The sequence below is a fragment of the Erithacus rubecula genome (assembly GCF_903797595.1).
Source record: "Erithacus rubecula genome assembly, chromosome: 1".
Lineage (NCBI taxonomy): Eukaryota > Metazoa > Chordata > Aves > Passeriformes > Muscicapidae > Erithacus > Erithacus rubecula.
The window spans coordinates 75,051,965-75,078,178 of NC_136658.1; the positions used below are offsets into that span (position 1 = coordinate 75,051,965).

At 45.6% G+C, this 26,214-nt stretch overlaps 1 protein-coding gene across 1 annotated transcript in view; it reads right to left on the bottom strand.

Annotated features, from left to right (window-relative positions):
• Positions 1-2,016: 2,016 nt before the first annotated feature.
• Positions 2,017-26,214, bottom strand: part of LOC306798117 (uncharacterized protein) — a gene marked incomplete at its 5' end in the record, with an annotated part of 60,852 nt that continues 36,654 nt past the window's right edge. Inside the window, one exon of the mRNA XM_079297983.1 lies at positions 2,017-2,929. Within this exon, the coding sequence (XP_079154109.1) occupies positions 2,697-2,929 (233 nt within the window). The 3' untranslated portion in view covers positions 2,017-2,696. The remainder of the gene's footprint in view (positions 2,930-26,214) is intronic.

Sequence of the window (26,214 nt, forward strand, 5' to 3'; positions counted from 1 at the left end):
ACCTCTATCACCATACCCACCAACATCTACCAGAGCTCTGGAGCCATTACAGGCTGGTTAAAGGGTGACTGGGACACTTACAGAGAGAGCACAGCCAGTGGGGGTGACAGCCATGTGTTTGTGGGGCTGCTTCTTTTAAAGCTGATTTATTTTAGCAGGACTTTTACAGAGCACAGCTGGCAGTGCTGGCCAGCAGATATGGCAGTGTCCAGGCTCTGCTTAGAGACTGACAAGGAAACTCTGGGGCTGGCAACAGGATCCTGGAACCCTCTGGGGACCACCTGGTTAACCCTGCTTTGGCTGACCTGGCTCAAGGAGAAGACTTGGCTTAGGTGATCTCCAGAGGTGCCTTCCAACCTCAGTCTTTCAGTCAGACTTATTTAAAACTCTGGCATAAAATACAGATTGGATATTCAGGTGCATATATTCAAGAATTCCATAAACTCTCAACTCAATACAGGAAATTTGGCTTTCAAGTCCAACAGCACATTGAACCTTTGCTAGGCTGTAAGGCCAGAGTTTCATGAAAGTTTTAACAACCAAACAAACCAGGGAAGTACAAAACATGCCATGCAAGTCAGATGTTTCTATGCAGCAGCCATATGATCCAAAATTTCTCAAACAAAACCATTTGCTGTCGCGACATAGTGGAGCCAAATCAGTGTGATCCAAGTTTTTAGTCAATTTTGTAAAATGTCACAAGGAGTTACTTAGTGCCACCCAGTGTTGGCAGCTAGAAAAAGGAAGGTTAAATATGGTTACAACTGGGTGTAGCCCGCTGAAACAGGAAAAAAAGCCCAGCACTTGCTTTCTGTATCAGGGGTGAGTATTGCCACAGAAGCTGAGTAGCACCAGCATTCAGGGGTAGGTGTCCCAGAGCTGAAATGAAGTTCAGACATCTTGTTAAAAAAAGCAACTTCTACTTTTTGTATTCACTTTTCAAAGCAGGTAATCAGTTTGAGATGCAGATGGTCTCTTTTGTCACAAGACACTCCCCTAGTCTGACATCTGTCTAGTGAGAAAGTTGCATTGACTTTTCTGGTCAGATGTTCTAGAATTTAGATGAGACACAACCATATAAAATGTGTCTCTTTCCTGGAATAAATAGAGTACAGTTAAACATGACTCTTTTCCCTCTCCCCCTCTTTGTCTCAGGTGCTGCATATGACTTGTCTTTTCCTTGAAGCCTTTAAAATTACTAGAATCCCATGTAGATCAGGCTTGGAAATACTCTCCCAGTTTGGATCATTGGATGGCTGAAGAATTGCATGTCTGCTTTTGCCTTCCAAAGGACTGTAGAAAACCACAGAATGGTTTGGCTTGGGAGGGGCCTTAAAGATCATCCAGTTCCAGCTCTCCTGCCATGAGCAGGGACACCTTCCACCAGACCAGGTTGCTCAAAGACCCATCCAACCTGGTCTGGAACACTTCCATATAAAGTTGGTGGAGTGTCATGGGCCCATTTAACAGATGTGGAAAGTGAGATGTGAACAGGCATTCCCATCCTCATCACAGCCCCATCCCAGGAAAGCTGGGGCCTGGCCAAGATGGGATGGAGGAGATCTGGAGCCAAGAACCCAAATGGGAAGGAGAAGGGGAAAGCAAGGCCCGAAGATGCCTCAAAACCACCAGCTGCTGGCAGGGTGAGGACACCTCAGGGTTGTGGCTTTACCTGTAGTGGCAGAGAAACCTTCCTTCCACCATGTTGGGCTCCTTCACTGTGTCCTAAAGTACTTTCCTCACTGCCCAGAGAGGAAAAAAAAGACAACAGAGATATGAGTGGTTCTCTGCTGGTTCTTTATTTCATCCCTAGAATATAAGGGCCAAGCAGAGACTGACACAGGAGTTTATCTCAGATTGATACAACAAAAAAGCAACAGTGAAGGGTGGCTGTCCTCTGAAACAACCTCAGCTTCCACACTGGTGATCCATGCTTCTGGGTGTGAGGACAGGCATTTTTACTTTTTTCTCTCATGGAGCCACCTATCTCCCAGTCACACAGCATGTCCCTTGGATTTGTGCTTGCTGACAACATCTCCTTTCTCACTTACCTTTCACTGACTGCTGGGAAACAGGTCAGGCAGTATGGCCACAGGTCACGAGCTAAAATATCCTCTTCTGGGCCCAACACACTTGGGGGTGGTTTTTTCTTTTCTCACCAGTCCCATGAGGCTCCTGAAGGACTGGGCTAGCCCTGGGAGCTGGGCTAGCTGTGCTGGCTTTTGTTGGAAGAGCTCCATGATCACTAACTGCATCTGCGTTTCCCACTAGGGCCCTACATGTCCTCAGTGCTCTCCATGCTCTCCACAGCTATGAGAATCTCAGTCTTGCTCCCACAGAACTCAGAGGTAGGAAATCACTAATTCCTGTGATGGCTGCTTAGCCTTTGCCTCAGGAATTCATCAAAAAGAGGACCACAGGACACAGTGTGCACAGAAAATGTTGATGGAGGAAGGAGATCAGACAAATATAGCATTACTGGGGAAAAAAAAAAAAGTATCTGTATGTATCCCTTCAGTTAGGAAGGTTTACAAAGTAGCTCCACAATGAGAAACAGTGCCTGCTCCGGAGGCTTTACCGTCCCAGCAATCAGAATGAAATAGCAGGAAGGGGAAAGGCAGAAGCAGGAGACCTGTGAGTCCCTGCCTTGCACGGAGCAACTGTGCTCAGTTCGCAGGTCCAAGGCATTTTTAAGCCTATAAATAAACTGGGGACGTTAATGATGCCATTAATCTGGGCTGGCCGCCGTCCCAGCTATTTTCAGTGGCGAGGCTACCTTGCCTCTCCGGCAGAAGCGGGTCTCCGCTGGCAGCGAGGGTCGGGCGAGCAGCGGGCGGTGCCGTGTGCCCGGGGCCGCCGCCCTGGGCGGGAGGGCTCTGCCGCCGTCCTTGGCAGCCCCCCAGGAGGAGTGTCCCGAGAGCCAGCCCTCCTGCAGGGAGACAGGAAAACAGGCGTCACATAATCAACAACGGGGAAGGCAGAGCGCTGCCGGCTGCAGGGCAGGCTGGTGGCTGCTGCTGCCTGCAGCCCTTACTGCAGAGATGCTTTCTTCATCTCCTACATCTCCGATGGAGACCCTCTGCTCCTCTGAAGCTGCTGGCAGCAGCGTCAAGGACAGAAAGTAGCAGAGCTCGGAGCTGCAGAGTAGAGGGGGAGCCTGCGAGGGGCAGGCCAGGGCATCCCAGCATACTGGGAATGGCTGGGGCAGCTCCCTGCGGAGAACAAGGTTCTCCTGAAGCCCTGAGACAGCTTCCTGCCCCTCACACCAATAGTCAGTGCTTCCTTCCCTCGCAGGCAGAGAGGCAGAAGAGCTTCCTTTCTTTTCCACCCAGGAGCAGCAGGAATGTCATGCGCTTGGATGGTAAAAGCTGCTTTTGCTCCTTCCTCCTGTGAGGAGAGAAACCACAGGACAGCATCTGCTTGGGAAAAGAGCAGCCCAGCATTTGCCCTCAGTGCTCACATGGTACCCAGAGCTGGTTTGCCTGTGGGCAGTGTAGCCCTGAGATTCATCTTACAAAGGTACCTCTTACAAAGGCTTGCCTCATCTTACAAAGTATACCATGCTTTTGTTTATTTTACTGTTTCTGTTACAATATGCCAGGAAAAGATTTATTCCTAACAGTAAATGAGGTTCACACTCAATGGAAATAGGTGCCTTTGAAAACCACATTGCTTTCCTTTTAACCTGCCCCCTCAGGTATCCAAGATGGTCAGATACCATCACACAGGGTTAGAGAAATTAATGTACCTGTACCACCAGAAAGCAACACTGGCCAACTTTTTCTTTTCTTTGCTGCAATGAGCTCAAGATGTTAAGACATTCACCAAATAATATTACAAAAGAATTATTCACAGGCTGGTCCCAAGTGGCATTTGGCTACTGCAGCTATTAGGACTTATTCCCCCAAAGCATTCAGTGGCACAGGACTTTTCCCCCAATCTTTTCAGAAAATACACACTGTTTTCTGTTCTTTGTGTTGCTTAGTAATGTTTCTTGAATTCCTAATATCTATAGTTGCTCATAATGTACCATCTAGAAAGAATTAAGAGAAATGTGGATGTTTTTCTTACCTTCTTACAAGGATATTTTGGGGCCAGAGGCAGCAATTTCTCTGTGGAAGATCCACCCCATTTGATATGGCTTGCAGCTCACAAACAACACAACCTGTTCACTCTCAGGAACTCCTAAGAAATGCATTTTATTTACTTGAGTTTTGTGACACAACTATATCCAATGGACAGTCTGAAGGCACTACTTATGCTGCAGTTTCCCTGGTGCATTTGCTGTCTGGCCTCTTTCAGGGCTCATACAGGATATGAACATTTGAAGCTTACTGGAGGCCTGGGTGGCTTGTGCATGGCAAAGTTTGGTTCTGCCTACAGCCACTTTGGCAAGCAGAGACACACTTGGATCCTGTGCTGTGCACTGGCTCTGTGAACGGGGCTAGGGACTGCCCATGCCAGTGGCAATCTGGGACACCAACCCCAGTAACAATTGACTGGAAGTTTCTTTCCTATTTTAATGAGTCTATGCACTGTTAAGCCATTTTTTGCAAAGCTGTCACAAAGGCTCCTGACTGATCCCTACTGCCTGTAACTGGTACTTTGGGGAGCCCATCAGCCTCATCATTCCCTTGAGGTGCTGCTCTTCCAAACCTGCTGATGAAGGGCAGCAGGGAGCAGGCACTGCAGTGATTCTTTGGCTCCACAGAAATGTCTTGGTCACATCCCCAGCAGCTTTGGCAGACTTGGTGCAGTTCTTAATAACTCCTAATCTCCACTTTTCTGGGTAGTTGCTTGGATGAGAATTTTCTTTATCAATGGAATTTCATCAGTTGGGTTTGCTTGCCATCCACTAGCTTGTCAAATTCCGAGATACAACCATCTAAATCTTATAGGTATAAACTGCAGCAACATCACTCTCAGAAGGAAAGTGGGGGGAAACATATCCCCTCAAAGATATATTCTGTGTCTGGAGAAGCTGCATGTTCAATAAAAAACCAGCTTGCAAATTCAGTCTTGCACAAGACACACAGAGATACTCCAGAAAGACTTAACATTCACCTTGATAAAGTAATCAGCTTGTCAAGCAAAGAAAGTCATTATGGCCAGAATGGTCATGGAAGGTAACTAATATTCTCCATCTTCAGCATCAGTTTAATAAGGATATAAAATATTGCATGAGAGGAGATCTGGAATGTTAGAGAAGAAAACACATACATAGGAATGAAGACAGCAGCATGTGACAGCCAAAAATGGAAAATAAATGCTAGAAATTTTTCATATTGACCCAAATAAATAACAACCTCAAATGAAGTGGTTTAGGCTTGTTTCATATGGCAAAGATATAGGCTAGCCTGGTCTGACACTAGTAATTTGCTTTCCCTAGAACAAAACAAAAGGCCTCCATTTATCTTGGCTATGAAAATGTCCATGTCAGATGTCAGCTGAGCTTTCTCTGGGCAGGTCACCTATCTCCTCCCAGCTTCAGAGGAAACCCATAAAACAATGGCCCCCAAACACAATACATCTGTGCATCTTGAGCAGTCATCCCTTCTCTTCCCTGAGCTGTCTGAGTTGTCTCAGAAGACACAGACCTTCCCTATGCCTGGAAAATCCTGCTAGAGAAAAATATCCCTGCTAAGAGTAGTGATAATGGAAGACATCCCTGCAGCCTGTGAACCCTCACAGGGTTAGGAGTTCCTGTCATGGCAGTACCTGGTACAAGAATTCCTGCTTGCTGACCCTGCTGCTCACCTACCCTAGAGCATGGCTCCTGTTGGAACAACCCTTCCTGGCATCAGGAGGGAAGTGCTGAGGACCAGCACCCAGAATGAACCAGTCATAAATAAAATCCAGTGAAAACTTGTTGCTGCTTAGAAATCATCACCAGACAAAGAAAAGACCCAACTCAGAGAATTGCCTGCTTGGCATACCAATGATGAGGTGATGGACTGCAACTCAGAGGTAGGATGGAGCAGCTAGAGCAGGAGTGGGCATTGCTGCCAAAGATTAATGTCAAACTAAAACCAGTGTTTCCACATTTCCACAAAGATGGAGAGAAGGGTGACAGTGTCTCAGATGGGCAATAGCTGGAGTGAGGTGGAGCTGAGCCCTGCACCAAGGCATGAGTGAATCATATATGGAATCTCTGACTGACAGCACTGGTATCTCCAGAAGGCCTGAGGACTCACATTGTTCTGCACATCTAGGAGAGCAAGAAAAATAGTGATTTATCAGATCAGTCATAAAAATGTGAAAATCCTGTCCTGTTAATGTTGACAATTAACTCTTACATCTGTCTGGGGGAAAGGGTCCTGGTGCCTTTCCTCTGTGATGCTCAGGTATGTGGCAGTGGAAGCCTACTGTTGCCTTCTGTAGGACTAGGGCAATGCTGTGCTGACAGGCAAGAAAATGATGTGGCTTCTCTGGACCTAAGTGAGCACTGAGCAGGACACAAGAACACTGGAAATGCCCCCAGCTACACAAATGTGGTACTCCATCGTGCTGCTGAAGCAGCAGAACCTCCTCCAGCTGCTGCTCTGAGCAGGCTGCATTCGTTGGTTTGGGTTTCTCAGAGTCCTGGAGGAGATGTTAGATGGTTGTGAGATTCAGTCTCTAATTAGGTCCCTGTAGTGGTGAGATTGCTTCCTTTATAATCACTCAGTGGGAACTGGTACTTTATACTCTGTACTCAAATTTTTATGTCTTTCACCCTCATTTTCTCTCCAATGCCCAGAGTCTCCAGTCCACAGGATGACAGCTGCAAAAGCCTCTGACATTCACTTTAAGGATGATTCTTTTCAGCTGCTTCACATTTCCTTTTGACAAGCTCTTTCAGTGATATTTACTGCAACTAATGAATTAACTCACAGCTGGACCACTTGCTAGCCTTTTCAGTCCTGAGCTGCTTTAAATCTTGATTAGCTGTTATGATTTGTAAATCTCATAGAACTGCTAAGTCTAAGCTTTCCTGTCTCACACTGTGATCAGGAGACAGTTCCCAGTCATGCAGAGCAGCAGTACACAGGCATTAGGCATTCAGGGGGACTCTACCTCTGCAGCAGGTAGCAAAACAGTGTATTATCCACAGGAAATAGTTCAATTCATAGGGAAAGTTATTTGAATAAATTGTAGTGTGTCAGTTTTGCATGGCCTAATTTTTGGTAGTTGGGTGGGGGGTCACAGAGGTGTTTTCTGTGAGAAGCTGCTGAAAGCTTCCACCATGTCCAGCACAGCCAGTTCCTGATGGCTCTGAGGATGGACATGCTGTGGCCAGGGCTGGCCAATTAGAAAGGTTGGTAATGCCTCTGTGACTACAGGTTTAAGAAGAAAATCAAAACAAAGTGAGGTGCGTGCACAGGTTAATTCCAGCTAGAGAAGAGGAGGAGGTGAGAACATGTGAGGGAAACAACATGGAGACAGCAAGGTCAGTGCAGAAGGAGGGGAGGAGGTGCTCCAGGTGCTTGAGCTGAGATTCCTCTGCAGGCTGTGGTGAGACCATGGTGAAGCAGCTGTGTCCCTGTAGTCCATGGGATCCATGGGGGATGCAGAGATCCACCCACAGTCTGTGGGGATTCATGGGGGATGCACAGATCTACCCATAGCCCTTGGGGGAGGTGCCCACACCAGAGCAGGTGGAAGCCTGGAGGATGCTGTGCTCCAGTGGGAGAGCTGGGAAAGAGAGGGGGTCCCTGCTTCCAGGCTGGAGCAGCCTGTCCTTGGGGGACTGCATCCCGTGGAAGAGTGACCCATGCCACAGCAGTTTTGGGAGGACTGCTGCTCATGATATTGGAAACACACTGGAGAAGTTGATAGAGAACTCTCTCCTGTGGAAGGGACCCCACGGCCTCACAGGGGAAGGGCTCCTCTCCCTGAGGAGTGGAAGAAAATCTCGGGTGATGAACTGACCAAAACCCCCATGCCCTGCCCCCTGCCCTGTTCCCTGGGGATGGGAAGGAGGGAGGGGCTGGAAAGATGTTTTAACAGATTATTTTACTTCTCATTATCCTCCTCTGACTTTGTTAGTAATAAACTCACTTTGTGCTTCCAAGTTGAGTCTGCTTTGCCCTTGGAATTTTTTCTCCCAGTCCTTATCTCAACTCATGAAGCCTGCATTAAATTTTTCTCTTTTCTGCCCAGCTGTGGCAGGGGAGGATGAGTGAGCAGCTTTTGTGGGTGCCTAGCATTTGGCCACTGTCAAACCACGACATTTTTTGGTGGAGAATGCAGGCACTCACAAGGACTTTGCGATAAGGATATTAATTGGGAGAAATATTGAGAAAACAAGTATTAAACTGTGTTAGCAAGTAGAATGATAGTGGGGAATATGCACTGTAATTGTAGTGAAGGGTCTAGGGGTGGATTTTGTGTAGTTTGTCCATTTTTGTTCTGTGTTGTGATGATGTTGTTTTCGGATCTGGTGTGGGGAACATAATTTTTTTCCTTTTTCCTTTTCCTTTTTCCTTTTCCTTTTTCCTGTTCCTTTTTCCTTTTCCTTTTTCCTTTTTCCTTTTTCCTTTTTCCTTTTTCCTTTTTCCTTTTCCTTTTTCTTTTTCCTTTTTCCTTTTCCTTTTTCCTTTTTTTTTTTCCTTTTCCTTTTTCCTTTTCCTTTTCCTTTTCCTTTTCCTTTTCCTTTTCCTTTTCCTTTCCTTTTTCTAATAGAGATTGTATGTTGAATGATTTTTTTAATGCAGACTTCCATGGTCATTGCCAATCCTTATATAAGCTGTCTGATACTGTTAATATTATTAGCCAACACTGTTGTTATTCTATGGAATTAATGGAATTTGCCATCATACTGGTGCAAGAGAAAACAGCCTTTAAGTGAGGAGCTGTTAAAATGTGCCCTGAGGTACCCAGTTCCTGGGTTGAAGGGTGTGTGGAGGGATTTGGGTAGGTTCCTAGGCTATCATCTTCCATTGCCTGGGACTTTATCCCTGAACAGGTAAACAGCCCTAACAAACTGGCCTGTGGACTAATAGAAGGAACCATTACTGAAGCCTTGCTTCCCAGAAGTGTAAGAGCATGGCTTGCTGATGGTAAGTAGAGACTGGCTTTTCCCTTCTCTTATGCATGTGCAGATTCTCATTTATTTCTTTGCTTTCACTGTAATAAAACTGCCTGATCTCACCCTCTGGTTGTTCTCCATCTCATTGTCTCCCCTGTCCCACTGGCAAAGCAAATGATAGGGTGGCTTAGTGGGCACCTGGCACCCACCAGGGTAAACCTGCTACAGATAGCTGGAAAAGAAAAGGTCTTACTATTTTAAGCCTGTGTGAAAAAATATGCAATGCAACACAAACTACATTTCACAAGCATCTTGCTCAAGTGTTATTACACAAATGCACCTTTCTCCACATTATTTTGCAGATCCTCTTTCCTGTTTCTAGCTCTGAGCACATCCTGAGCAATGAACAACAGCCCAACATTTCAAAGCAGGATGCTTTTTTGAGTTCCTAAATAAAATTAGTCTGATTTGTATAGATTCTGCCATCTCAAGTCTCAAGACACTTACAGGGTCAGCAAGTGTTTGGCTGTTGGTTCATTTGTATATTGGCAACTAACTGCATTTAGGCACCTACATTTTCAGTGATTTGAATTCCAGCTCAAAAATTCTGGCCTGGAGGTAAGCATCAAACTGGAATTTGCAGCCCAGGGAATACACTAGTCAGGCAGTTGCCTAAGTTCAGGATGAAAAGTCAAAGCACACAGAGCCTTTTCACTTATCAGAAGACTTACAGCAAAACAGGAAGTTATTAATATCAGAGCCCAAACTGACTTGAGAGTCAGACAATATCAAACAGAAGGTGTCTCCCCTTTTTCCTGTTTATCTCTTGCTAGCTCAGAAGACAGGCAAGATGAAGAGGCAAAGAGTTTCATGATTTGGTGCTACAAGGCAGTGAAATTGAACCAGCAGGCTGTACATCATTACACAAAGTATATGGCATCACTTTCCTCAAGTCTTTAAAGCTTTTTCTGTACTTTTAAACAAACAGGGAAGCTATTTTGAAATGATGGGGTGGAACATGACAAAATAATGCAGTGCAATGGCATGCAGGAGTTTAGACAAAGTGAGCAATAAATGAAACTACAGGGGAGGGTAATATGCTGCTTTGGTATAATTATCTTAGGAAAACACTGGAACTAAAGAATTTCTCTTGAGAAAGTGTCATTTGATTTTTAAATCACACAGGTCATTAGGACTACAGTTTCATGTCGTGTCTGCATGATGGGTTATCAAAGCAAGATCAAGTTACTGGCAGGGTCCTGGGAGGAAGCTCCAGGATAAAGGAAAAATACTCTACAGAGCAGCTTACCACCAAACAGAAATGAGCAAAATGGACTCATGGCCCAGCCACATCACATGAGCACAGCACACACCAGACTGCATTCAGCTCTCTGTTTTCACTGCTGCCCAACAGTTATTTTGTTTCAAATAAGGACAATTTTAAAAATCACCCTTTCTACAAGGGAACTGGACATAGTCCCTCCTCAAAAGACAAGATCAAGCATGAAACCTTGCACTGAGAACAGCTAGCAAGGTCAAAATTGGAGTGCCAGCCTGTTGGGATGTGGGGTCATTGGCTGGCTGAGCTCTTCTGTGTTTTATCAGCCACTGTGGAGGTAACAGGGCCATGGAGCTACCTCCCTGGCCTCCACGTTTGCAGAGAATTTATTAAAAGACTCATGCTGGGCACAGAAAAACTGGCACTGAGCAGGCAAAAGGCAAACCCCAAGAATATTTATTTGTTTTGACTTATGATTGGGCAGATCATACTTCCTAGTGTAACTTGGCTGTTCTCAAGAAAAAACACAAAACACTCGAAGTAGGTGTCAGCTCCTTGGGAAAGGTTTCCTTTCTTTTGGAGAAACAGGAGATTTAATGTGGGGATTCGTTCACTGGATGCTTTCACTCTTTCAGTTATTTGGTCCTCTTTCTTTTTTTCTCATTCTATTTTGCTGAGCCACTCACAGCCACATGAAATACATTCCTAGAAGGAGATCACTCCCACAGAGCCTTACACCTCTCAGCTTACACTGGAAAAACACTGTTTGTGCAGTGCAGAAGATTAAAAAAATAGAGGTGCATCTTCTTTTCTGTCCTTGATAAGGTTTCACTTGCAAACACAAGGCAAGAATCACACTTTCTTTCCACTTAAGTTGTAGATGTCAAAAAAAAAAAATTACAAATTTCATTGCTGCTCAAAGATCTGCTGTACATTACTTGCAGAAACCACTACCTCTGACAAGATTTGTTAACTACAGACCTGATGTACACAGTGTAATCCTCAGGGGAAGGCCCAGAAGTCAGCTATCCCCCCAGAATGGCCTCTTTTCTCCACTCAGGCCACTTTAGGGGTGCTGGGTAAACAGGGGTACAGCAAGCAGCTTCCAGGCTCCCAGACAGATGCTTTTGTCATCCCCTGAACTCATGGATGAAGAGGAGGAGGAAGGGAGGAATAATTGTATCAGATGAAATGGAACTAGGCAAGAAAAAAGAGTGGTTACTAGCAAATAAAGAAGAATTCTATAAATAAAGATATGAATAGTTTTCATGTTTAAGCAAGAAATGCGAGCAGTATGAAATGAAGCAGAATTAAGAAAAAGCATCCTGCAGAGTGAATTAGAGAGATTTACAGCACATCAGTTCCCTGTGCAGTTCAGGTCAAATATTTCTTTGCATTTGAAAGTTAGCTACTCTGGAGTGCTCTGGAGGATCCCCTTTGCTGTCCATTGCCTACTGTGAAAAGGTAATGCAGACCAAACCACTTCAGGGTCTGATATGACTCTCTCTCTTAGTGTAGCTGAATTCCTCACAGGTGCTCATCTCACACACCTCAGAGGTATGGAAGCATGTTTTCCTTGGAGAATGAGGGGCAAAAGGCAGAAGGATGGGAGCAGCTTACACAAGGCAGTCACTGGCAAAACAGAAACTAGGATGGAGATCACCCAAGTTCCAAGCTAGCATCTAAACTTCCAGACACACCTTCTTCTCCCTCAAAATGTGAGAAAAGAAGAAATAAAACTGAAACCATACCACTGTGGTTTAAGTCATTTGAGAGTCCTGGCTACAACCTCCCACACAGTAATCACCACATAATCTTGGCTGCTTTCACCATTGCCATCTTACCTTTCCCTCTCAGCCTTTCTGTTGTGTTCTGACATAAACTGGGAGCTGCCTGAGGCAGAAGCTGTTAAAGCTTCCCCATTACTTTGCATGTAACATGAAGTATCATGGAATATCTCACAGGTTTTGACTAAATTGAGCTTTTGAAAGAGAGTCAAATTACTTAATGTCACTTGAGTCTGCCTTCTGAAGCTTTTCCACACCTAGGAGCAGCTGGCAGAAGCAGTGGAAGTGAGCAAGGGCCATCTGTGCACATTGCTCAGGTTTTACTATTTCTGCTCACCCTGAGATTTTTGGTATCAGGGAAATTATTTAGGCTGAAGGAAATAGCTCTTGAGGGCAACAAGGATCTGGCTAGTGAGTCTGTCCTTAGGATAGGCAAGCCTAAAAAATGTGCATACAGCAGCAGCTGCTTTGCAGGAATGAGGCCCTGCAAATTTTTTTATGCATGCTGATGTCCGAAGCTGTGAAGGATTTATGCAGCAGATATGTGACTAAGTGTTCCTGTTCCACTGCTAAGTATTCCTATGTGTCTCCTCTCTCACTGCCCTTCAAGGCTTTGCTCTGAATACAGTGATGCATACTGTTCCTGAGGAGTCTTGGGAGAGAATGTAGAGGGCATAGATTTGCTTCAAAGCAGATCTTCAAACATCTGTTTGTAGTTACAGCACAAAAATTCAGCACACTACAGCACACAGCTGCCTGGAGCTTCAAGGCAAACGCAAATGCTACGAGGGATTAAACACTCATAAACATAAACAAGATAGCCTGGAGCAGCTTATCAGTTAGGTGGTAATGGGTGGGGAAAGGCTCATTGTATATTTAAGGCCCAGGCATTTTCCCACTGATTTTTGCCATGTTAGTAATGGGCCAGGGAAAGGAAGACTCTCATGTAATTTGCCCAAGAAATACTGCTCAGGTCAGTCAGTCCTGACTCTCTCCTGCTGTGGCTCCTGCTTGCTGCTGCACCATGGTGCAAGTGCAGTCCCAGGCCAGACACTCTCTGAGTCAGGAGGGGAAAGAGACAGCTGCTCATGCCAGCTCCATTCCTGACAGCCAGGCCACCACTAGGGCAGGTTACCCCTACAGCAGAATAGTTACACTGAAGGGTAAGGGACTTTCCCAGCAGCAGAGCCTGGCTATTTCAGGCTGATACAGGAGCATCAGGGGAAGGCTCTGGACCCAGATTTTTGTTTGGATGGAAAAAGACCAAGCAGATGAAGACACTGTCACCTGCTTTTGCTTGACATCACCCTGCGACCACAGGGTAGCGTGGCACTGAGACACAGGGACGTTTTTACCACTACCTGAGAGATAGGTATCATGATTAAGCTGATAGAAGCTAGTGGTGTTTCAATCTCCTCCACACCTTCTGGGTGAATGTGAAGAAAATTTGGCTGGCTTGAAGTCTCTATATAATTTTGTATTAGCATCAGATGACTGCCAGTTCTGGTGTAAAGGAGGGGGACAGAAAAATGGGGCAGGATCTGTTAGGACTTGAGGCACAGAAGCAGAACTGTTCTAGGTGAGATTAAACCATTATGGACAACATCTCAGTCTCTCTAGTTCACAGTCCTCTATTTAGCCTAATCCTACCTGAATTTTGGAGATTCAACTCAAATACCATTTGGAACAGCTCTGCCCTGGACATAGGTTCTCTAGTTCAATAAATAGTGCCTTCCCCAGGACCGATAATTTGGGTTCTCCAAGCAAAACAGTGTCAACAAGAAAAGCATTTTACACCAATATTTTTGGCAGTATAGAAACATCCCCGTGTATTACACAGTACTTACTACAAGGGCACAAGGTTCCAACATAGATCCACATTCACTTTTGAGTTTCTAGAGGTGAAAAGGATTTTTCAGTCATGTTGAGCTAATGTGACTGAGCCAACAGGAATTAAAACTATGCCCTTTCCTGCCTGTTGAGACACGGTGAAAGTAAGAAGCTACCTTAAATCAAAGGGTCCAGATTCAGGGAGGTGCTCCAGAGAGAAATCAGAAGCCAGTTTACAGATACTTTGATAACTTGAGCTTTTATCATTCCACAGGCCCCCAAGATCAGTTGGTGAGAGTGGGGTAGGTTTCCTCATAAGGTATTTGAAGGCAAAGACAATCTACATTTGCTTCCCACAGGCAAGCCCAGGCAGCTACAGCATGTTATATAAAGAGATTAAATGCAAGTTTTGTAGCACTACTGTATGAAAAGATACAATCGGTTCTACCATTAGGAGCTTAGGAGTTAGGATTCTAAATCTGATGTAGGCACCTTTGAAGCACCAGTTTTGTCATGAATATCCCATGCTTTGTCCTATCTTGAAAACTGAATTGTTTAGCTATTAAAAGAGATTAATGTAATCTCTGTGTCTATGAAATTGGATTTTGAAACTGTTTGCTTACTGTAGTAACTCCAGTGTAGTGAACGAGACCTCTGCTGCTTTTCATGTTGCTATAATTACAGGTCAGACCTTGTTTGAGCCCAGCATGTGCTGGCATTGCCAGCAGGACAAAGTGCCTGGCAGATTGCAGGAGGAGGCATGTAGCAGGCAGAGGGAACATCCCTACTGAACCACTATGATGTTCTGCATTGCTTTGGACCCCTCAGTGCAAGCAGACCCAGTCAGGGGGGTACTGAGACAGCTGGGGCAGAGCGTACGAGCTAGGAGCAGAGCTGGGGGAGCTGGGTGGGTTTAGTCCAGAGCCAGGGAGATGGAGAGGTGATCCAACAGGACCTTGTTACAAATCATACCTTTGTCAGTGGGAGACTGACAGACCCCAATCCATCCTAGAAGCAACAGATGGACAAATGGGGGGCAACAAAACCAGGCTGGAGCATGGGAGATGAGAATGGACATTAGAGGAAAGCATGTCCCAGTGAGGGAGACTCTGCATTCTCCATCATTGGAGGGTCTCAAGATTTGGCTAGACAATGCCAAGGATGACTTGGTGTAATGTGATAGTCCTGTGCTAAGCAGGAGCCTGGGTGACCTTGGACCTTCAGAGGACTCTTCCAACCAATATTTTTGTATTTCTGTCCTTTTCCTAGGGAAGGAAATGAATGCTCTTCAGCTCCATGGATACATGTCTTTTTATGCTAACTAAGGAGCTGCAGTCTTCCTTCCAAGAAGCTAGCAGTAAAGAAATCCTAGCCCCTCTCCACCTCCCCTTCTCCCACAGGCAGCAGTGTGTTGTGCCCACCTCCAGTCTCTACTTTGCTGCAGAAACAGGGCTTGTGATCCTGTGAGCATGGTCCAACCGTGAGTGTTGACAGTCCAATTGCTTCATTCAGAACTAAATGGTAGAAGAGATATCCCAGGGCAGGAGGCAATTGCTGCTGGGAATTCTGCTTGTCATCAACTAACCCAGAGCACATCTCCTTGTAGCAGGTTCTGTGCACTTGAGGATCCTGGCACAGTTACTTTATTACCACCTCTGCTCATGCGCACCAGAGACACTTCAGCAGGCTCCTTTTCTGCTAACAGAGGGATCATGAAGCATCCTCTGGTCACCTGAAGCAATTCCTCTCTCTAGCCAGAGATCTGCAACTCTGTGCCCAAATCTTAGCAATGTTTGCTTGTCCTTTGCATCCTCTGGATGTCCTCTGCCAAGTTCCCCCTCTCTTGGGAAGACAGGATCTATTTGATGAGTTTTTATTTACTCATCATGACAGACTAGCTTCTGACAAGTCATCTCTGTGCAGTGCTGCAACCCTACACTGCTGTCCTGCATGGGTATGGGGTAAAAATAAAACCACAGAGTTTTAAAATGGCCATTCTTTCCTTTTTGCAGCAGATGAAAATCTAACTCACTTTCTCTTTACCAGAAGTAACCTTGACTGCAGTGGCTTGAGAAGTGCCCTGGCAGTAGCAAGGTTCTTGTTAATGACTGATTGCTCCAGGGCAGGGGATGATTGGATGCTCTGATACAGGGAGAAGGGCAGAATAGAAAGAAGTCAAATGAGAGCAGTACCTGTATTTGTTATGCTTCTCCTGATGTATCTGGCAGAGACTGCAGAAATGCCGGGGTGACCAATGGAAGCGCTTGTGTAACATGGGGAGCCCCACACCCCAAAACACCCCAGGCACTGACTGTGTCATCACCAGCAGCAAGCTGTCCAACACTGGTGAAGGGACAAAGAACCAGCATGTGTCCTCTGCTCTCAGACAGAAAAATAATCTTTTGTATTCCTCTTTCTTTTGGACTTTGTAAACAGTTTAAGACTGTTTATATACAACTTGTTTTGTCCAGTTGGATACATCTGGGTTACTTGTACTGCCTGTTCTCTTCAGTTTTAGGCACCTCCTCACTAATTGCTGTTTCTTTGACCAAGCAATGCACACACACACACACACACACACACACACACACACACACACACACAGAGGCCCAATACCACCCTCTAAGTCTACCAGGGCCCTGAGATGCCCTCAAGGCCAGATCCAAACCTCAAAGTGAAGACATGGCACAAAAGTGCTGCCTCAGGGCTCCTCTCCACCCATGAGTGTTCTGGCAGCCAAGTGCCTGTGCTAGCCTTTTCACCCCAAACTGTATTCAGCCCATGATGACATGCTCCCAGCAGCTCCATTAGCTCTCCTCACCTGGCAAACAGCAGCCCTACAACCTCTGCTCACTGTGCCAGGTACTGCCAGGGCCAGACATTCTGGGGAGCTCCATAGCAGCAGTATTGTGGTGGCTTTGATGAACCTAATTAAAACAGATTGAACAGGGACAGAAGCAAAGGCAAAGACAGCATCACTGAAAGATGACACAGGGCAGCTACAGTTCCCTCAGAGCTGCACTAGCACCAAACACTGCACCTTGCTGAAATGTGGTGCTGTTAGAAAGTCCACTTGCATGTACCACATATTCAAGTTTCAGGGAGAGTGGCAAAAGGTCTGGGGGGAGCTGCTACATGAGTGGGGCTGTATGCATGCTCTGGAGCTGGAGGAGTACCCGGTAACTGCTGGGAACTGACAACATTTTATACATACACACAGCTTTATATGGTCTTCTTGTCATCTGAACATTTGCTACTGCTTAAAAGACAACACTGTTCTGATCTAACTACAGAGAGGATCTAAAGTATTGACTTTAAAGGCACATGGATAGGCCAGAATGCAGCCATAGAATCATAGAATCATTTATGTTGGAAAGAGTTATAACAGCATTGAGTCCAACTATAAACCCAGCAGTTCCAAGTGCACCACTACACCATGTCCCTCAGTGTCACAGTTATACATCTTTTAAATACCTCCAGGGATGGTAACTCCACCACTTCCCTAGACAGTTCCAGTGTTTGGCAATCCCTCTGGTGAACAAATTTTTCAAAGTATTGAGTGCAAAGATCCTTTTCTCCTTCTGAAACAGGTGTGCCCTACCTGCCACCAGCGGCTCTGCCATCATGTAAACTGACCCATGATCAAATCCACCAAATTTTGCAGGTGACACCAGGCTCTGAGTCAGGTATTGATCTATTGTCTCTTCCTCTTTCTTTCCTTATCATTCCCTGCAATTGGTAGGATAAGAGAGTGGTCCTACCTGTGATCCAGATCCCTTAACCAATTGTCCCAAAGCCCTGAAATGTCTCCTGATTGCCCTTGGACTTCCTGGTGCAACTTCATTGCTGCCTACCTGAAAATTAATAGTGGAGAACAATCTGAGGGCTGTGGGAGGGTAAGAAGCTTTCTCTTCACATCTTTAAGCCATGTCCCAGAGAGAGAGGCAGCAGACCTCCCTCAGAAGTGGCTCCAGCTAGCATATTCAGAAGGGAGTCTTCCAGGGCAACGACCTGTCTCTTTTTTCATGGACACAGTTTTGACACAGGTTGACTTAACCTTGGTGCCAGCCTCATGCAAGATGGGACACTGTTCCCATTGCTCAGTTCTGCTAGCAGAACCTTGTATCCATACCTGCTCCTGGCCATACATAATCCTACCTGTATGCATCCATTTTTTCTTTGGAGCATGTATGTCTTGTTCCTTGCTGAGAGTCAAATGCAGCATGATCCTGGTTAAGAGCATTTGTTCTCAGGGACTGTAACAGTAACAAAATACTGGTCATATTATTAATAAAAGCCATTCACATATCTATAGAATTATTAGTTAATGCTGCTCTCTCTTTGGCTAGCATAGCATAGCTAAGTTATAAAGACAGATTGACATTCATAAGGCTTCCAGAAAAAAGGCTAGATCATATTTGCCATCAGCAATGTGTTGTTGACAGTATAAACTGAAAACTCATAGTCACCAACCAACATTGCCTGAGCACCAGAAAACATGGAAAAGTTCTTGATTCTGGCCCAGTAGGCCTGCCACTTAGATATTTCTGAAATTTAATTAAGCAAATGTCATCATTCCTAACACAAACCATCTTGCAGTGAGCATGCTTTTGAGTGCTCAAAAGCAAAGGAGAAAGGAGTTCTGGAACTCTGAGGAATTTTAGGAATTATTCCCATATTAGGTACTATTTCCACAATGAAATACACTCCCATTTTATCCATTTTCATTATGTCAATTTATTATATTTATGGACTAGGGATGTGTGTCTAGATTAAAACCTCATTTTTGTAGGTGCCACATGAACAAATCATGAATTAGTCCCTGTTCCTGCAGACTCCAATGTAGTGCCACAGCGACCTGGAAGCAGAGGATAAAGGACCTTGCCAATGGGGAGAATGTGCAAATGGATGTACCCAGCAAAAAAACACATTCTTTGGAGCATGAAAAAATTTGCTTTTCAGGAGAAAACTGTACAGTCCACATGGGCTATGCAGGCATTTCATTTTTAAGGGTGGGTGTAGTGCTTATGAAAGGAGACAAATAAAAAGCCTGAGAAAATTCAGTTCTCTCCATCTAGAGAACAAATATATCAGGTTGTTCCACTGTGATCTGCCTAGCTTAAATTTAAAAGGATCTGGGAAGAAGAGGACAGTTCAGGCTCTGTACCCATCGCAGCTTGCTCTCTGTGTTCCCACTTCCATCAACAGCAGGATCTTCACCACTGCCATCTTCCCATCCTTGGAAAAAGGGGCTAAGAGAACTACTACATGCAGAATTCAGATAAACAATAAATCCACCCACTGTCTGCAGTGACTTATAACAGCAACTTGCATTTTCCAAAGAGATTTTGGCATGGAGGAGCTTGAATGTAATTGTTAATGTGTGGAAGTCTCAAGTAAATGAGTCTGTTTCGAAAACAGCTCACCTGTGTAGCTAGAAAGCCAGGAAGGACTTTAAGATACACTTCCACTGCACCAAGTGAAGGTGGTCTGTAGAGCCCACGGTGCCCCCAGGGTTAGAATCAGCATAGCCAGGTTGGTCAAAGCCTGGCTGAACAAGCTTTGCTCTTTTGCTGCCATGTAAACCAGTGCCAATGCAGACATACCCCCCTTCCTACCCTCACAGCACCCCTGCATGGCACAGGACAGCAGCACGTGGTGGTACCAGCTGCAAACAGCTGCTTTGGGTGTGGTGTGGACACATCTGCAAGGGCTCACATCCCCCATCTATGCTGGGACCTCGGTCACTCCTCACTTCTCTGAGGTGGCCTCAGGATCTGTTTCATAGGAGCTGGTAGGACCCAAGGGGGCAGGTGGGACACCCAAAATAACTTGAAATTTGGTGGGGGGTGGAAAGGCAGCTGAAGCAATGAGTGGCAGTGAAACCAGACACTAGAATCTGAAGGTATAGGCAGCAGATTATTAATGAAGAGGCTTGTTTAAGTGTCTTTGTAATGTGGCAGTGAGAAACCTTGTTATTACTGTTTCCAGCACAGAGTGCACATACAACATGGTATTGTGAAATCTTGAAATCTTTTTACACAAATACAGTTATGAGAAGAAAGAAAGGAAAACTTGGCCATATTTCTGAATATACTCACTTCTTCTGTAAATAGTATCACAGCCAGAACAGGCCTGCTATATTCAACTCTCATACACAAGTCCTCATACCTGGCTTAATAATCATTATGAACTATGAGGGAAAGGTAAATAGTCTTCATTCCACATCTCTGAGGATAATAGTAAGAAGGAAGAGATTTCAAACATTGGTAATGACTTGGAGAGCAGCACATTGCTTAAAACATTGACTGTGAGCCAAGAAATACCCCTCAAGGCTGCAATCAAAAAACAGTTTTTGGCTGTGTGCTGTGAACAGGAACTTTATTTGATCAACAGAGTTATTGCAACAGACTTGCTGTTGAGAGTCTGGAAGCTCATTGCTAATGTGGCACCCCTCACTAGAGCTAAAGCTCCTGCATGGGAAAGCTCTGGGCTCATGAAGTGCAGCTCTGGCTCACAGCTTCAGGTTAATTGTAATGACCACTGAGGAGAGATGATGCATTTCCCTTGGCTGGCACAGAAGTCTGTGTAACTTTTCATGAGGAAATAAGACAGATCTAAGACTGGCAAAAATAATTCTCTCTGTTTTTGCAGGTAGCTGTTGATTTGGGAGAATGAAATCAGCTGAACTGGTTTTTTGTGAAAAGCTTTGCCCTCAGCAGCAGTACAAGCACAGGGGCAATCTCTGACCTACAGGCCTTGTCAGGATAAGAAGAAAACAGATGTGGATTAGCCCCCCTCCTGGCCAGAAAAAACACCCACCTGCCAGAGAATATTGGCAGGGAGAAAGGGAAGGAACTGAAAATTAATTTTTAATAAGGTTTCTCAGAAAATCGCAGACCTTCTCAAAGTATTTCAGACCTTTTTTTTTTTTTTGTTTTGAAACGTGAAATAGACATTTCAGTTGAGATCTGGAAAACTGAAGGTCTATTATTCCTATGAATATCTGCCATTAGAAATGTGTTTCCTGCTGGTATCACTAAAGACAAAAAAAAGAGTTTTGAGAAGAGAGGGGGTTGTTAATATCAGAAAGTAATTTTCAACAAGAAACAACAAGCTATACTGATCTGAAAAAAACCCCGAAAAATGATACTGACTGCTCCTGAATACCACACACTGAACCCTATCCAACCAACTGCTCAGGGACCTATGGATAATTGGCATCTCCATGCTGACAGTTTGGTGATCTGGCAAAAAAGAACCCTCCCCAGCCAGGGGAATAAAATAAAAATAAAGATAGTTAGAGGCTCCTGTGCAGCAAAAAGAAACTAGTACTGCACAGAGACCCCAGCCTGTGTCAGAGGTCTGATACAAACCAGGCATGAGCCACCTGAGTTCCTTGGGAGAGAAGAAGGAATTTCGCACTAGCATGCCACAGGAGAGAGTCCTAGAGCCCAGAGAAGCAACTAGGTGCTCACACAAGCCTTGATCAAAGAGATCAAACACTAAAAGACTAAACAAGCTAGAAATAAACATATTTCGAGGAGATGGTGTATGCTGACTGACATCCAAACACTGGAACCCCTTGCCCAGAGAAGTGGATGTCCAACACTGGAAATGTTAAGTCAGGTTGGATGACCCAGTGAAAGATGTCCCCACAGCAGTGGGGTTGGACCAAATGATCTTTGAAAGTCTATTCCAACCCAAACAAAGGTATTAATTTTATGATTTCTTACTTCAGCACAGAATTTCCTGGTTCTGATAGTTTGAACTGCCATTAAAAGCAATGTGGCTTTTCCAAATATCATTTTTTTCAAACACAAGAGCATCAACACCACGATTTTTCCCCCAAAGAATGAAACAACCCATGGAGATTTCAATGAGTTTTAGGGATTGTGACTTTCTTATACAAATCCAGGCAATATGAAAAGACGGGATGATAAATTTTTATGTTCTAAGATTCACCTTTCCAACAAGAGAGTGGCAAAGTACAGAAGAGAGGAAACACTAGGAAAGGGAAAAAGCAAGCATATGTCCAGTGTTGCCTTCAGGCTTTAAGTTTGACAGAAACAAAACAAAACACCCATAGAAATATAGAATCTTTTCCTGTATGGGGGAGATTATAATGATTATATATATTATATGAGATTATATGACTGTTAACACCTGATTCCTGCTTCAAAAACCATGCAGTGTCTCCATTGCTTGGTGATGGCTGTAGGTAGAAGCAGCTACAGCAATTTAATAAGAGTGGAGGGGACACCACTGCTGCAGGAACAACTTTCTGAGCAGCTCGTGCCTCTGTGTAACCACAGACCTGTGGCTGGACTCCAGGTTTGTAAATACAGTGCCTGAGATCAGGTGCTGGCCAACTCCAGCAGCAGAGCCCTGGGCAGGTATCTCAGAGGCTTGCTCAAAGGCATCACTGATGCACAGGCTCCCCCCATTATTCACAGGAACTATGAAGATCTGAGAAGTAGCTGGGACGTGGGCCAGTGTGTCGCACACTGGTCACAGGGAGACACCACAAGCAGTGCCATGGTTATTTGTACCCCCTCAGGAAAGGCTGTCCCCATGCTTTCCCTTACACAGGTTCTGCACAGCCCCTTTGATCCCCCAGAGCTCCTGCCTGCCAAGGAGGGAAAGGGGCCTGATAACAACACTGTGCCTCCCTAGCATGGGTAACATTTGATGGCTCAGGAGAGCTGGGAGCAGAAAGCAGGCTGGAAGAAAACAGCCCCATCCCATCCAGCCATGCAACATGACTCAACAGATCCACACAGGCAGGGCTGTGCAGGCTGTGAGCAAAAACTAAACAGAGCACGCAGCAGCCTGGCAAACTAGGCCTTTTTTTTTTTTTTTTTTTTTTTTTTTTTGGTGGAGCCTTATCCTTCTCTTGTGTTTAAGCAACGCTTCCAAGAGGAAGAAAGGCTGGAAGAAAGTACTGACTTACCATGGAGTGGGGGCCTCTCAGCAAGAGCTGCAGGGCAGCTAAGAGGGATTTTGCCTGTTTTCCTAAAAATGTATACAAGTGGTGGCTTTGCAAAGAGAAGGAGCCACAGGTGCAGGGAGAAGGCTGAGATAGGCAGGATACCCTGTGGCACAGAGAAGCTCCTCAGCCTGAGTAACTTGGCAGGGAAAGGAATTGCTCTGACAAGTTACACAAGCTTCTACAGCAGCTATGAATTTGATCCTATAAAAAAACAAGTATCAACAATTTAATCACATGCCTGGATCACGTGGAAGCAAGAACAACACGCAGTAGCAAAAGTTGACTTTTCTTTTCTTTCCTTTTTTTTTTTTTTTGGGGGGGGGGGAGTGTGTTTGTTTTTTAACACAAAGTGGGAGTGAGGAGTGAAATTTGGGTGGGGCTTTCTGTTATTCACTGGGAGGAAACAGGACGTGTTTGCAACAGCTCGTGCCTTGTTTTGCTCTCCCTCAAGAGCACGGGGCTGTCTCCAGGCTGGTAATACCGCAGTTTTCCAGGACTGCCAGGCCCCAGGCTGTTCTGCAGCCCAGAGGAGCCCTCACGCTGTCTCACTAGGACCCATCGAGCTGGCGTGGGCTCAGGCCGGGAGCTTTGGCCGAGCGCCTGGCGCAGCCGTGAGCGGCTGGCAGCCGCGCTTGGCAGCGCTGTCTTTGTTAAAAGATGAGGGTGTGCAGAGCGGGCGCTGTCGGGATCAGGGCCCGGGCTGGGTTAGTCCGGGAGGGCAGCAGCGCGCCCGCAGCCTGAGTCACGGCGCCGCAGCGCGCCTGTGCGGGGCCTGCCCGCCGACCGGCCGCGGCCGCAGCGCAGGCCCGGGCGGCGGCCCGGCCCCGGGGAGGCGGCCCGGCCCCGGGGAGGCGGCTCGCAGCTCACACGGCTCCCTGCAGCACTTGCTCCTTCCCGCAGCCCAGAAGGAATGCTGCTGGCAGCTCCCCGGACAGGCCTCTGACCCAGCTCTGCCCGGCCCAGCGGGCAGGTCGGACTGTCAGCGGCGGGTGCTTTGTTTCCAGAGACACAGGGCCCAATCGTCGTGTCTGCAAGCGTCTCAAACTGAAACAGTTCGTTTTAACTCACAGAAACCTCTGAGTTTCATACGGTTGTGTCTCCACCTCTCTTTAGACACCCCAGAGACTCAAATCAACCAACAAACAACTTTTTTTTTTTTTTTTTTTTTTTTTTTCTTTTCAGTTTTCAAATGAAAACCCTGTCTTTCCTGTACTTCACTCTGTCATGCAGTATCTAGTTAGAGATGTACAGGTCTCATGCTTGTCCATTTCCAGCAATCCTGTTCACCATAGATTTTTGCAGCAGGTCGGGCAGTGGTCTGCCTGCCCCAGCCTCACAGGGAATGCAGCAAACCAGCCCTACAAAAGCTTCGCTCTTACACCATGGGGGCTTCATATAGGTGCAGCGATTTCTGCAGAGCTTTACTGATGAATCTCGTGTGCACATGTGTAAAGCAGCCCGAGTGTGCTGGGAGAGCTGCATGGAGCCAGGCTTGTGCCTCCTCACACTGCGACTCACACAGCTCAGCCAGCAGCCAGCTGTGGGGCATGCTTGGCTCAGTTCTTTCCTTTTAACTCCTCTGCTACAATTAAAGCAGCATAGACTCAAATGTGGCTACAAGTGATGCTGCTATAAAAATACAGGAAGGGAAACTAGATTTAACAGAGCATGACCCTTCATACTTGCATGACTGTTCACACTGGTACTTCTACCAGCATCAGTCTCCTTGTGAAAATGGAAATTGTATCCCCAGCTGAAAGTCCTGCACAGACACTGTGGGCAGATAAGACCCGTGTGCTACTCTGTGGGAACAGTTTGTGTCTTGCAAAGTATCCTTCTGGTTTATAGAAGCCAGAAATATAAAGGATAATATTTGCTTTTCTTTTAAAAATAGCTTGTTCTAAGGAATGTCTTTTTCAACCATGAGAGAATACAACACAGAAGGGACACAGGACCTAATAACCCACCTGGAAATACTTTGTATGGAAAAGCAGTTCAGCCAGTTTGGGGATTGAGCCAAAGAATTATCAGACAGGCCTTGCTTGATATGATTTGGGTTTGTGGCAGCTTTTATAGCCCAGCAGGATTTCCCAAAGCTGAGGTGCTTTTAAGCTGCCCATGTATGTGCCTGGCCCTTATTGCAGTCCTGGCTTTTGGCCAAAGTGATTTCTGTTAGTGAGGGAGTGAACAAGTGAGGATCATTACAACTTGGAAGGAGCTCAGTTCTTGCTCTGGAGACGTAGAATGGGACTAAACAAGGACAGAAATGTACCACAAAGTGGGAGCTGATAACGAGATGGCACGCTGCTGCAAATTTCAGCTATTTAGGACATGGTTTGCAGACTGTGGGAAAACCCTTTTGCAGAAGTAGGGGAACCTGGATGCAAGAGAATAAGAGGTTTCCAGTAAAATCTGTGTGCATCTCCCACTCTGAGGCAATAGCTCATCAGGAGATCTGTATTCTGACTGTGGAGGGGTGGCTTCTCCACAGCTGTGATTCTGCTCCTCATCCTTCATGTTGTTGAGTGACCCTACAGCCTTAGGAGCAGCAGCACAGTGTTAAATCTGTGAGTTTTCAGAAGTCAACAGCAGAGCCTGTGGTGCACTCTCTACAGGAGGAGGGAAAAGCAGTTCAGTGAAAAGGTACAAATGGGACACTCTGTAACCTTCCTTGCCCCCCCCCCCCAAGTATTTTTTCAAGGTACGAAAGGACTTCTAATGAAACTATCCCACTGCTTGAAGGACAGAAGAGATTAAGTCTGACATCCATGAGGCACGCCAGGTAGCATTTCCAAATGAAAATGTATGGGTCTTTTAGGTATCTTATTTTGGGGTGAGGGGAAAGAGAGGAGGAAAGAAGAAAAGTAAGTTTCATGGAAAGCTGCTGTTCTTCATTGAATCTAAATAGAACTTCTTGGAAGTTTACCAACCAGGCATTTTTGTGTGGAAAACACTAACTGTGCAGATTGGGCACTGTCCAAGTTAAAATACACACCAGTACTGGATGGGAATAGGGTGGGGGTCTAGACGTGTTCACTCTGAAATACCTGCCAAAGAGTCCCTGCTATGGCAAGACTGGAGACCTCACAGCAGCTGTTATTTTTCTGCAGCACATTATAGGTCTGGCTTTGGGTCTCCAACTGTGCATTCTCAGGGTTTCGGGGATGTGTCAGTGAGTTCTGGAGTGTAGATTGCCCTTTGCAGTCAATGCAGATTCAGTTAGTTTACTAACTGAAGTCTTGGGAGTTTGTTTGATTTTCTTATTCTGAGTTTGGCACCTGCATTTGGAGAGATAACTTATGCCCAGCACTGCACT